At 41.6% G+C, this 14,105-nt stretch overlaps 1 protein-coding gene across 12 annotated transcripts in view; it reads right to left on the bottom strand.

The window, feature by feature from the left end:
• SPPL2A (signal peptide peptidase like 2A) overlaps window positions 1-14,105 on the bottom strand; it is an 80,793-nt gene that overhangs the window by 19,466 nt on the left and 47,222 nt on the right. For 7 of the 12 annotated variants that reach the window (XM_084817157.1, XM_084817165.1, XM_084817158.1 and 4 more), the window contains 8 exons: window positions 12,448-12,549; window positions 11,817-11,898; window positions 10,486-10,560; window positions 6,195-6,251; window positions 5,806-5,859; window positions 5,271-5,370; window positions 1,602-1,679; window positions 1,308-1,468 (listed from right to left, as the gene is read on the bottom strand). In XM_084817157.1, the coding sequence (XP_084673283.1) occupies window positions 1,308-1,468; window positions 1,602-1,679; window positions 5,271-5,370; window positions 5,806-5,859; window positions 6,195-6,251; window positions 10,486-10,560; window positions 11,817-11,898; window positions 12,448-12,549 (709 nt within the window). The remainder of the gene's footprint in view (window positions 1-1,307; window positions 1,469-1,601; window positions 1,680-5,270; window positions 5,371-5,805; window positions 5,860-6,194; window positions 6,252-10,485; window positions 10,561-11,816; window positions 11,899-12,447; window positions 12,550-14,105) is intronic. The other 5 variants (XM_084817159.1, XM_084817164.1, XM_084817160.1 and 2 more) reach the window with 3 other exon arrangements.

The following is a 14,105-nucleotide window of genomic DNA, read 5'->3' as shown; positions in this document are numbered from 1 at the left end:
AAAACGCCAAATACAACACTGCGACAAACTGATCAAATGAGACGTTTCCCTACGAGGCTGCCATTATGGCGATCGAAAGAGAACTGAGGGAATAGGGAAGAACCCCTAGGAACATGCACAGTGGATGGTGGGGAGGGTTCCCACCTAAAACACCTTAGCTATAGACGATTTTCCCAAACTGAGGCTCCGCGCAGGCACAGAGCCCATATGTGTGAATGCACAGAGACCACAAAGAAGAACTAAGGTTTCTAGGAGGAGTGTTGGTTTTATCTGATCAAAACAGGTGCCAGAATTCTGAAATACTCTTGGGCAGGAGTTGGATTTGAGTGAGTGAGTGGTATGTGTATATGTTGTAGGTAAATGTGCATGCATGTGCATGTGTACATGCGCACATGTGGCCCCCGCCACTCCAGCAGATGTGCACTACAGCCCTCAGGGCCAAAAAAGTTCTTCACCCCTGCACTTTATGAAGCTGCTGGGAGAGATCATCTGGGGATTTGGAGTGAGGTGAGTTCTATTTCTTTTTCTACGTCAGGTTTGGCTACGGAAGTGCTGAACCAGCACTTCTGGATCTAAGAAGATGCTAGATGAACGTCAATAAACTGAAGCTTATTCTCAAGAAAATTGAGGGTCTGGTGGGTATACAGTCCCTTAGTTCAGGAAGACTGTAATTAACCAGTTCTAGATAGTGTTGGAAGACTAAGTCACTAAGTCCAACACTAAGTCAGTTTGGGGGTGTTCCTGCATCCAACTTTATCTTTAGAAACCGAGGTGAGCGCCTTTCATCAGGTTTGGCTGGTGTTCCAGCTGTATCCTCTTCTATAGGGATAGGATGACCATAATTATCTATTAGTCTTCACCCTAAGGTGCTAGTTTTCTATCTGGGTATTATGAACAAACAATCATGTGAGCCCCCTCCCTTGCAGTTTGGCACAGACCAGATGCCGGTTTGCCATCTCAATAAAACTGTCAATTTAATCAAAGAGAAGTAAAATTCTTCCCACTTTGGGAACAATACAGCCATGTGTGAGCAGAGAAAGGGATGCAAAATATGCATGGTTTACTTTTTACTAAACTATTATTAATAGAGAAGAGTGCCGGATGTTCAAATTTATGCAAAATCAAAAATCTTCATCTGAACAAACAAAAAAGCTCAATTCCTATTTATTATGCAAGGGCCATATTCTTTAAAGATACATGCATGACAGATACTCATATGATCTCAGGACTTATTTCACAGGTTATATCTGCATCAAAAAAGAACGGACAGACTATATACTCATACTGACCAAATGTCCTCTGCCTACCTGATAGTTGTTGCCATTCCAGAACTTCTTCATCTCTTTGCGGTACAAAGCAACTAGTGTACAGGAAATGAGTGTGCATGGCACTAGATAGAGAAGGGCTGGTTGTGCCATCTGCATTAGTGATAGACCCAAGAACGTGATCAACATGCCAACTGCATAAGCTGAGGAAAAAGACAAACATTTTTTTTAAAAGCTGCTGAATGTTGTACATGTTCATGTTCGTTATTTTAGTGTAAGCATATCTGATACAATTGTTAATATACTTTGTCAAAATATTGTTTTAGAGGAGCTTACCTATAATACAGGAAATGAAATACACACGGGAAGAGCTGGTCTGAACATCAAACCTGTGACAGTAGGCAACCAGGAGACCTAAAAACAAACACACAAAAAGATAGGTCAGAACTAACATTTGTCAGGAAAACAGTGACGCCATCAAACTAGAAATTCATGCTGGGCCACACTCCTAGGGCGTAACTGTGCTTGAATTATGGGGCGCTGGCAGAACCTTGCTCCCTGCCTTTGTGAACGTCCCCTTGTAAGAAGCTTAAAAGGCAATGTAACAGACCTTATCTAAAGCAAAAGGCAATGGCCTGGCTCACATGTAATGCTAACCCATCATTTATTTAGTGTTTGTGCAAACCATGGGTTCTCTTTGTCAGCTGGTCATGGTTAACAACCTACAGTTAACCCACAGTTCCAGGTTCACATGTAATGACAACACACAATTAATTAAACCATAGTTTGTTGTCATATGCGAACCAGATCTACATATACAGGTTTATGTTTATAAATAAAAGCAGCATAGATAGCATATACGTATATGTATAGGGGGGTAGCTAAGAGAACCCAAGTTTGGTTATGGCCCTAGTTTGAGCCAGAGTATATTTTAGGAAGTGAATTTTTTTGGAATAAACAGGATGTCAGCAGTGATGCTAGTACTCAGTTTTGGCACTCAGTTTTAAAGGAAGAGGCTTAGAGGGAGCTAGACCACCTTATAATAACCAATCAGCAAGCTTAAAGCATTATAGTTTCCAAGTATGGCACAGCCTTAAGGGTATAAAAGTAAGATTCACCTTCTGGGCAACACCCTGCCTTCTATCCTGACTCTAAGAGAACTTCTTCTTTTCCTTTGAGAGGGTTTTCGGACAAAGCCTCTGCACGCAGATTTCGTGTAAGTCTAACACATTTCTTTCTATTCTTGTGCTAAGTATGAAAGGTGTGTGTATGATACTTTCCCCAATAAAAGCACTGTATTCTATTTTAAACCATTGTCTGTGTATGTGAAAGTCAGCACATTTCAGCGATGAGACAGCCACTTCTCCTGAATTTTTGTTGTTGTTGTTTATTCGGTCAGTCACTTCCAACTCTTCGTGACTTCATGGACCAGCCCACGCCAGAGCTTCCTGTAGGCTGTCGCCATCCCCAGCTCCCCCAAGGTCGAGTTCGTCACCTCCAGAATATCATCCATCCATCTTGCCCTTGGTCGGCCCCTCTTCCTTTTGCCTTCCACTTTCCCTAGCATCAGCATCTTCTCCAGGGTATCCTGTCTTCTCATGATGTGGCCAAAGTACTTCAGTTTTGCCTTTAATATCATTCCCTCAAGTGAGCAGTCTAGCTTTATTTCCTGGAGGATGGACTGGTTTGATCTTCTTGCAGTCCAAGGCACTCTCAGAATTTTCCTCCAGCACCACAGTTCAAAAGCATTTATCTTCCTTGGCTCAGCCTTCCTTATGGTCCAGCTCTCGCAGCCATAGGTTACTACGGGGAATACCATTGCTTTAACTGTGCAGACCGTTGTTGTCAGTGTGATGTTTCTGCTCTTAACTATTTTATCAAGATTTGTCATTGCTCTCCTCCCAAGAAGTAAACGTCTTCTGATTTCCTGGCTGCAGTCAGCGTCTGCAGTGATCTTTGCGCCTAGAAAGACAAAGTCTGTCACTGCCTCCACGTTTTCTCCCTCTATTTGCCAGTGATCAATCAAGCTGGTTGCCATAATCTTGGTTTTTTTGAGGTTTAACTGTAACCCAGCTTTTGCACTTTCTTCTTTCACCTTCGTCATGAGGTTCCTCAGCTCCTCCTCGCTTTCAGCCATCAAAGTGGTATCATCTGCATATCTGAGATTGTTAATGTTTCTTCCAGCGATTTTAACTCCAGCCTTGGCTTCATCAAGCCCAGCACGTCGCATGATGTGTTCTGCGTACAGGTTGAATAGGTAGGGTGAGAGTATACAACCTTGCCGTACTCCTTTCCCAATCTTAAAGCAGTCCATTGTTCTGTGGTCTGTTCTTACCGTTGCTACTTGGTCGTTATACAGATTCCTCAGGAGGCAGACAAGATGACTAGGTATCCCCAGGTCATCCTGAAATTTAGCAGGCAGGAAATGGGAACCTCTCGTTCTTTTAAACAGATGTTTTGAGGGAAAATCCTCAGTTAAATTAAAATACTGACACTCTCAGCTACTGTTTTTGAAAGCTACAAGGGGGACCCCCCCTCTACCACTATTCACGCCCCTCACCCCACCCATGAGCCCCCAACAGAATCTCTCTTTAGTTGGCAGGCACCTGTCTCTCCTCAAGGCGAGTACCTCCTTGAACTTTAGTAATGGAGTAAGCAGCAGAAGATTGGGAGGAGAAGTGCAATTCAAACAGCCATCAGGAACAACATACAGGAGAGCTGGATTCTGATCCGTTTCAGCCTGAGGCCTGGCCTCAATGCTCAAAATTACAGGGGAGCTGAAGGGGGCCTGCTTCCCTTTATTTTTATTTTTTTACAGCCCCCTTAACTACTGGGTTTTTTTAAGCTACAGCAAGGGCATGAATGGCTAAAATGGGGTGACAGTGTCAGGATATAGGACTTGTGGATTTTTTTATGGGCCCTCCCTATCTCTCCATCCCCTACCCCCCATTCAGATACTGGGAATAAGTCCCACTGAACTCAAATACATAAGTTAGGGCTACAGATCTGAAAACCTAAATGCATTTACTCAGATGTCAGTCCTATATAAATCAATGGGACTTAGTTTTGACTACGCTTGGGACCACAGTCTATACTGTAGTGCATGTACTAATGTACTCTGTGGTACAGTGGTAGTTCAGTGGCAGAGCACATGCTTTGCATGTAGTAGGTCCAAGTTCTAAACTTCGGCACCTCCAGGTAGAGCAGAGAAAAACTCCTGTCTGAAACACTGGAGAGATAGTGCCAGTCAGTGTAGACAATAGTGAACTGAATGGACCAAAGGTCTGACATTGTGTAAGGCAGGTTTGTGTGTTCCAAGTAGCATAATGAAGAAAAAAATCTGATGTAGAATCCAGTAAAAAAAAATTTAATGCTAAAATCAGGCACAGAATAGGTTCGCAGTATATGATGGGGCTAGAGTCTCACACAGCCATTACGTGAAAAGCTTTTCTGCATATACTGCCATGAACTTGTTTCGTCCGTCCTAAAAATAATATAAATATTATGAGCAACATCTCTTGTGACATGATTACAGTATTTGTCCATTAGTGACCATGAGTGGAGAGCACTGCATGATCATCTTAGGGCGCAGTCTATGGGATGGCTGTTAAGCCCCCACTCTGCATTTTAGCTGGACAGGCATTTTCACTCTGCATTTTAGCTAGATGGGCCTTTTCGCCCATCTAGCTGAGGCATCAGAGAGGGGGAGGGAAGGAGGCTGGGGAGGCCTCTGGATACGGCCCAAGCTGGCCTCCCCCATCTCCTCCCCTCCCTGCCCACAGGAACATCCCCTTTCTGTTCACCCCAAGGTTGCCTCTGAGACCTTGGAAAGGCAGCCAGCATGGTTTTCTCCACTGCAAGGGGGAGGGAAGGTCGGACTCCTGGGTCCAAGGGCAGAGCAGTGTCTCCAACCTAGAATCCGGGAACCCAAAGTATCCTATGGCCCCCCAGACTTTGTCTAGGGGCCATAAGATTGCTCTCTGAGTTGTTGAAAAAGACACATACCAGGCAGAACAATATCACCGTATCCAAGTAATGAAAATGGCATTGTGCATAACATCACCGCAGAGAACATCAGCCTAGGCACTTTGATGACCACTGGCAACTGCAAAACAGTGTTTTTAAAATTCCACGTTAAGTCCAAATCTAGAGGATGTTTAAGAAAGAAAGATTTAAATTTTATCAGAACTATTTACTCATCTAGTTTATGCGGAACTTCAGTTCATGAAGGATCTGAATTTAGAAAACAGGAACCAAAATGCTGAGTGCACAAAGTATGACCAAGCGTACAAGCCAAGGGGACGCAAATGTGTGTGGATGACAGACAGACAGACAGTATAGCCAACTAAAAAAATGTATCATGTAAGGCGAGAAAAAACTGGCTGAATTTCAGCCTGTTTATTAGCGATCGGGCAGCGCTTCGATCCAAGCCCTGAAGAAACACATCTGGAGAGAGTCAGATTTTTTTACCCCAAAGTCTACTCTTTTTCAAAGGATGCTATTCAAAATCCAGTGAACATATCTTAAATACAATCCTTACTTTCTCATGAGGAGCTGACCGCTCAGCAGAGGCTTCCACCAAGTTTCCATCATTCTAGGATCAAACCCAAGTTAACATTTAATAATTTAAAAGAAAGTTATTAAAAAGATGGCTATATTCTGTGAGCATGTTATACCTAAATATTTAGGGCATAATCCAGGCAAAGTGCAGCACTTTGAAATTCCACTGTTTTGAATAGGAAAGAGTTAAGCGTTTCCTTAGCTCTCTTGCACTTAACTGTCAAAAGGCCTTAAAAAGTGGTGTATGTTGCCTGGATTGTGTGTTAATGTAAACTAATTGCAGCAGTAGCTGCCGTGAAAACTCAGAATTATAATGCCTCACATATATGAATGCAAATTACATTATTTTTCAAAATACTTTATGCCTACCTTTTCGCTGTTTTCAGAAGGACCTGTTGCGACTTCAACCATTATACTTTCCCCATTCTGAAATTGTGAAGTATTTTGATACTGAAGCATTACTTTATCAAGTACGGTGCTTTAAATGTCCATATTATTTGACATTCAGACTCTAATGTAATCCTCTTAAAATAATTTTAGCTTGGACATTCCCTAGTAAACTCCATGTAAAATGGAATGCATGAAAAGAAAAAAGAGTCTGTTCATAGTCCAGATTATGTACAGATTAATATGAGATGTTTACTGTTTTTGAAAGAAGAATTGGATCAAAGTTGACTGCTGGAGCTTTATTTTACAGCAGATGTAGCTCGATAAGTTTTGCCACAGGTATAATTCTTCTTTCAAGAGCTTGTGATGTGTTAAAAACAAGCTCAAAACTGTGAAAATTTTACATAATTTCACATTCAACAAATTCAAAAGCATATGTGCAAACTGTAAAGAGGATGAAACCAACCAGCAATTCAGACTTCAGTGCTGAAGAAGTAGAAAGAAAACACTACTGTTTCAAACATTTGTATATTAATTTTGTATTCTTTTCAAATATTACTCTCTGTATTTTGATAATGAGGCTACTAGGGCAATTTGGCAGTTGCTTTAAAAACACTGGAATTAAGGGTCCCATAGATTATGGGGTTGGAACTATGCGGTGCACAACATATGGACATTATTCTAACTGGATGGCATCACACTGCCAATGCACTCCTTACCTGCCTTTTTACTATAGAACTGCCATGAATAATCTTGAATGTATTCATAAGAAGCCCATTCCAATTTCTGAATATTAAAATTCAAGTTAGATTCATCCCAGTGACTTGGTTTGCACGTAATGTCATGCACGAGCAGAAGAGAGCAGGCACGCTGCCTGCAGTGCACCTGCCTCTTCTGCTTTTTCTCAGCAACCCACGATTGGCTCCTGTTGTGCGTGATGTCCAAATCTAGACTGCTGGGTTGTTTAGGGGCTACACAACCAAGCAGTTAATCCATGGTTTGCTGTTGGGCTAACTGCTGGTTGTTTAGTCCCTAAACGATCCAGCTGTCTGGGTTCAGACATCATGCTTAGAAGGAGCTGATCATGGGTAGGTTGCTGAGCTGATCGTGGTTTGTGAGTAAAGTGGAAGAGGTGGGTGCACTGCAGGCAGTATGCCTTCTCTCTCTCGCTCATGCATGATAACCCATCGGTTTTTAACCTGATGGGTCGTCATGTGTGAAAAGCAACAAGGGAGAGGGACTTCTTTATGGTGGTCCCCCAGTTATGGAATGATCTCCCCAATTACACCTGCCTGGTGGCAATACAATTATCTTTTCAGCACCTTTCTCTTCTCCCAGGCATTTAGCAGCATATGATGAGTTTTAATAGATCCTGGATTGTCTTATGGTTATGGCGGATTGCTTGCTTGAAGTTGTTTTAGATATATGTTGTCTTGTGCATACTGTCTGTTCATGTGTTTTTATGTAAATGGATTTTAAGCTCTGCATACGGCATTTGTAATGTTTTTAATCTTTGTAAACCACCCAAAGAGCTTTGGCTATTGGGCAGTATAGAAATGTAACAAACAACAACAACAGCTCCAGTGCCACACAGTTCTTACCATCTATTTCGTCACATCCCTCTTTAAGTGCATTTAACTGCAACCTCTCCCCTCTGAATTTCACTATTTATATTTAATCCAACCTTCCCCAACCTGGTACCCTGTAGATGTACTGGTCAAAAACTCCACCATTCCCAGGCAACATGGCCACTACTAGTTAGGAATGCTGCCTGGGGATGATCAGAGTTGTAATTCAACACATCTGGAAGGCACCAGGTTGGGGAAAGCTGATATAGAAACACTTTCCCCCATCTTTTCGTTTTTGGTCAATGCCATTGTTTCTTATTTAAGAAATGTGTAACTCCCTTTTCAATTTAAAATTATCAGTGAGGAACAAAATTAAAAAATATAAAATCAATACATTTCTTCCCTTGACAAGGGGGTGGGTGGGATGGGTGGAATATCACCAAAGATGACAATTTATGAAGCTATTTTAAAATAGATGCCTCTTTATCTAGTAAAAGATTAGTGGGTAAAACATATGCACTGTTGTGAGACACTCTTAGTAGTGATGAAATGCCCTTAAAAGTATATGTGTGTGTGTGCGTGTGTGTATTTCAGTTAAATTCCTGGAAGGAATTTGAACATGGTTGGGTAATAGCAGCCATAAATTTGAACAAAAAATGATTTTAAGACTTTACATCAGTGGTATTTAAACTTCATATAAATTGAAGCTGATTTATATTTTTTCTGAAGTTAAATGCTGGAGCTGTGGAAAGTTCTGCCCCAAGTATCTTATGTAGTAATGGTGAACTTGTTCTCAGAGTGTGGATCCTTAACGTAGCTAAAAATGCACCATCCATGCCCAAGAGGGAAGTATCAGCAGGCTTGGGGGAACCCCCAAGGTTTGCAGAAGAACACATGTTCTGTATAAAGGGGGCGGGGGCAGGGGAAGCTCAGAGGACTGAGCATGCTCACTGGCCATGGAATACTGACAGTCTCTTTAGAGGGGCAGGAGACCAGAAAACCAGGGATGGGATAAAATGGAATATCGCAGAAAGGAATATGGCTGGCTGGAACCCTGAAGAGGCAACACTGTCTTGCAGGTCTCACTTGTTTACATATATTTTGGGCATTTGGGAAAAAAAACAACCTTTTTGGCATTCTACATTGTGGTATAGAGAACAGATTGCAGAATCAGACTGCTACCTTAAGGATGCAATCCTACACGATTCGACAGAAACATCCTACAATTGTAGGACTGTTTCTTCTGTATAACATGCTTAAGTGGAATGTCTTGGAAGTCGTAGGACTTTTTTCTGCCTATACAAGCACAGGATTGCACCTGAAATGTAATTTCAAACTATCTGAAGGGCTATATTAATAGCGAGGATGTAGAAATGGTAACCTATTAAAAGCTGTTTTTGTTGCCTCTAATTTGGGGGGGGGGATCCTATATCTTCCTCACTCTCTGAAAGATTTTATTAGATCTGAGACACAGAAATTATGTAAACAATGTTATGTATAATAATTATGTCAGATTATAATCATGTATAACTAGCCAACAGATCTGGTTTCATGCAGGTGGAAATAGCCCTTCTGCTTGATATAAGGCTGCAAGGAAACAGAGTTGGATACATTGTACCTGCCCTGTCTGAAGGAAGCCAAACCTGCTGGTGCCCCTGGGCACAGCCCCTGCTGTGGTGCACCCCTATAGCTGCTCACTCCATTCCCTTAAGGGGAGGCTGCCCCACAGTAGTGGGGAAGGAGCAGGCATATAACTCTGTCCCTCGGTTAATCTCCCCTGGCTTCAAACTGTATCAACTGCAAAGCTATGCACTGGTAAAGAAAGTCTGTCCCTAGTAATTTAAAATCCCCTTTCCCTGAGCGGGAAGGAGCTGCTCCACAGCAGGAAGGAGAGGGCAGGTGTATAACTGTGTCCCTTGGCCTGCAAATTTCCCCTGGCTTCAAACTGTATGGACTGCAAAGCTATGTGTTGTTTAGGGAAGTCTGCCCCTAGGGCTTGAAGATGTTAGTGCAGGCTTTACATGGACACATTGAAATGAATTAAAATTAATTAATGTGTTTTAAAAACAAAATAACCTTGAGGTGCATATCCCTAGTATCCCCTTAGTATGCATGCCAACTTTCAGGTATCTAGGTTCACAACCTTGGATCTATGGTGATGACTGACAAACATCCTCTTTTATTATTATAATTTGTTCGCAAAGAAGTGGGCATCCTCTGTAAAATTTTTGAATGACAGAAAAAGGTAATACAAGGCAATATTCATTATTTTCCTTCATCTGACAAGCTTTTGTAGCATTTTGTTTTGCAGCTAACTTCTTTCTGCACTAAAGCATTGAGAATCGTTCCCTCTTTTCTGATGTTGTACATTTTTACATAATTCATTGCTCATTTTTGTATGTTCTTAAAAAATTAAAATAAATAGATGCTTCTACTTTAATTGCTAAATACCGATATTTTCTCCATGTAGAAATTCTTTCAGTATGTGTCCTTATAAACATGCTCTGAAGCAAGTTATGCGGACAGGATTTTTTCCAAGGCCACCAAATGAATTTTCCCAAGGTCATCTGACAATCTAAATCCAGATCTTGTGCATTCAAAGGTTCCACTGTTCTGGAGCAGAGTTCTTCATAAAAAATTATTTTAAACATGTATAGCATTGGTATGTTTCCATGAAAAGAACCGTTATAAGCCTGCATACTTACTTTTGTAATGAATGGTGTGATGAAGACAAAAAAGACATCATATACAAGGAGAAGGCCGAGGAGAATCACACATGACTAGAGAACAACGAAGAACCATGTTATTTTTTATAAAATGTATCAGTAACCTTTAAAGCTTTAATGACATAATTATGTCATAATACTGAAAGATTTTGTATTCATGGTTGGGTTTCTGTTTACTAGTTATCTTTTGGCATTTTTCCTGTCACTTTTCTTTGACTTTTTAAAAAATTCAGTACAAAATACAAAGAATTCAATAAAAGAACCAAGATTCGGATTACACAACCAATTTATTTTTTACAATATTTTTTTAAAAGATAGAATAATTATCCATAAAATAAACATATAAACTAATTCCAAAAGATTCCCAGTGTTACTTTTCAAACCGATCTTTAGGCCTACGGCTTAGGCCTAGAAACTTTTATAATGCAGGCTGGTATTCCTATCATTTAAATTATAGCCATGCACATGGTATATTGTGTGTCCTTGCATTACAATCTATTAGCAAATTTTATAACAGCATCTCTGAATGTGGCTGCAGGCTTCTGTGTCCCCTCCCCCACCCCCTGCTTCATATTAAGTTTCCTGTTCAATGCTAGCCACAGTTTGCTATGATGCTTTGGAGAACAAGCACAAATCACCCAGCCTATTTGGACATCACAGCAAATTACAGTTAGCACGGAACAAGAAAGTGAAGAGGAGGAAACACATATGCCTACAGCTCATTTCTAATCTTCCAAACCATGTTTTGGAGAGGAGTCTCATTTTCAACGGCACTTTCAACAAATTTATATGGCTTAGAGAGCAATGCTATGGCTGCTAGACAGCACTCAGACCTTGGACCTAGGAGTCTGAGCTTCTCACCCCCTCCCCGTTACAGCTGGTGCAGAGAGAATCATGCAGGCTGCCTCTCCAAAGTCACCTTTGGGGCATTTCTGTGGGCAGGGGGAGTAGGGGACCAGGAAAGCAGGGATATGAGCTATCCCCAGCCCTCCCCAGCCTCCTTCCTTCTCCCTCTGCAAAGCACTAGCTAAATGAGCAAAAACGCTTGTCTAGCAAAAATGCAGAGCAGAAGTGTGGAGGTGAAGATCACCTCCACACTCCTCCCGCTCTGCACAGAATGCATGTCACGCTCCGAATTCACAGGCTGACAGGCATCTGGAGAGCTTTATTTCCAGACAGCCTACCATGTCAGATGCTCTAGCAAGCAAAAGCTTATGCTCCAAAAACTGGAGCAATCTTTTCTGCAAGAGACCAACGCTTTCTCTGGAATATGTCATTTTAATGCATTTTAGCTAGGTAGGTTACCATACCTTGAAGTTGGGTATTTTGAGTGTTTTAATCAAGTTGACGCAGAAAGCAATTCCCAAGATATCTTGTAAAATCCAAGCCCAGCTAAAAGAAAAATGAATTTGTTGAACACACAAGTACACACAAGGGCACACGTACACTCACAAAATTGCACATATTTTCTAGACTATAGCTGCAATCCACAACATACGTACTAGGGAGTGAGCCCCACTGAACACAGTAGGACTTACTTCTGAGTAAACACACACAGGATTGCACTGTAAGACCAGGAATCATAGTAGCTCAAACAGCAGCAGTCTCTAATGCCTCACCGAACGCTACACCAGAGGGTATTGGAAGCAGTGTTTACAGGGGACAGAAAGAAAACATATATAACAGAAAGTGTAGGGCTGAAAATCTGTTTTATATAGTACATTTATAGCCTGCCTTTCTTCCATCATGGAACCCAAGACAATATACATAGGGTTCCCAGGTGGCCTCTCCAGGCACAGACCAAACTCAATGGGGCTGTATCACCTCCCAAGTATGTGCAGTCTTTGGATTCTGGCCTAATCATTTTTTAAAGGGAAAAAAAGATCCGGAAAGCGGCAAAACTAGCACTGATCCTCACTCCAATTCTGAACCTTCACGTACCGATCCTCATTCCGAAACACTGCCCAAACGACCGATGTTGCCACACAAAGTAGCGCAAGGAAAAGGAGTCTCACTTCCATGCACTGGTTCCAGCACGGAAACCTAAAAGTAAAAGGGCACCATAAATATTTATTATAAATACAGCACGTGCTATACCTAGTTCTTCAGCACAAACCAGCAAAGGCAGCCTGCTAGTCATGGGCAGAGTTCTATCCCAGCGGAAGCCTTCCATCCTTCCGAGGTCGGTAAAATGAGTACCCAGCTTGCTGGGGGAAAGGTAGTCACGACTGGGGAAGGCAATGGCAAACCACCCCGCTATAGTCTGCCACAAAAACGCCAGCGCAAGCGGCGTCCCTCTAGGGGTCAGTAATGACCCGGTGCTTGCACAGGAGGAACCTTTCTTTTCCTTTCCTAAACCTATTATATAGAAATAAGCTCCACTGAAACTATGTATAGAATTCCAGGGCATTCATTTTAGAAGTCACATCAATTAGGACAACTGCTTGGCTAATTTTAAGCCTGGTTTACTGCTTCTTTCTATAAACTAGCTAACTACTTCTGACATCTGCCTTTACAGTAAATAACCAAAACTCTAAGGATGGGGTAGAAACTGTAACAGAATTTATGTTACAATAAATGCTGTTCGGGTGTCTATATATAATGTATCATTATACTACAGATACATCAGGCTAGATGTTTCAGATTCAGATCAGTAATAATCAGGCTGAATCTCCAGGTAGGACTGGGAAAGACCTCTGTCTGGAACTTGGTGTAAACAATACTAATCTAGATGGTCCACTGGTCTGACTTGGTCTACGGCAGCTTCCTACAGTAATAATATTTAACAACTGCATAGTGCTTTTATATGTCCAAAGCGCTTGACGTGCATTATCTAGTGGTGGCCTTTACAACGGTCCTGTAACACAAGTCAGTATTATTCCCCATATTCCAGATGGGGAGACTGAAACTGAGAGAGAATGGCTTGTTTAAAGCCATCTAGCAAATTCACAGCAGAGGCAGGATTCAAACCTGAGACTTCCTGATTCGCATAGCTGAGCCTGTCTTAGTATTTATTTATTTATTTGCTAACATTTCTTATCGCACCTTGCTAAAAAGAACCAAAGCGGCTTTAGAAATGAAGGACAGCAATAAGCCGCAGACGCTGTATTACAACAGCGTTACAAAAGCTTCATTAGGTCCCCGTGGGTTTTCAGGTGCAATTCAATGGATATTTAAGGGAGCCCCTGCACCTATGCAACCTTCCTTTATCCTGAGATCTTTCAGTGAAATCCTGCTCTAGCTGCCTTGGTATACTGAAATCAGGCTAGCGAATACAAGGAGCAGGACTGCGAGGAGCTTGGCCTTTCTGGTCATAACATCATGGAACTAGCTACCCCTAGGGGTTTATCAAGTGATTCCCTTCTGATCTTTTAAAGGTTGGTCAAGATCTCTTTAATCTGCAGTGCCTATGAGGAGGCACTTTTTTTAGTTCAACTACATGGGGCTTTTCATTTTTTAAAAAGTATTATTAGTATTATCATCATCATCATCTATATCATCATCATCACTACATTTTATAGAGTAAGAGGAAGACCCTGCCTCAAGAAGCTTGCAATCTAAAATTTGACACAAGGGAAACAACAGAGAAAGGGAAGGAA

This window comes from Heloderma suspectum, chromosome 11, assembly GCF_057233095.1.
Source record: "Heloderma suspectum isolate Gila_16-S chromosome 11, 16-S_ref, whole genome shotgun sequence".
Lineage (NCBI taxonomy): Eukaryota > Metazoa > Chordata > Lepidosauria > Squamata > Helodermatidae > Heloderma > Heloderma suspectum.
This window is presented reverse-complemented; position numbering and strand designations above follow the sequence as displayed.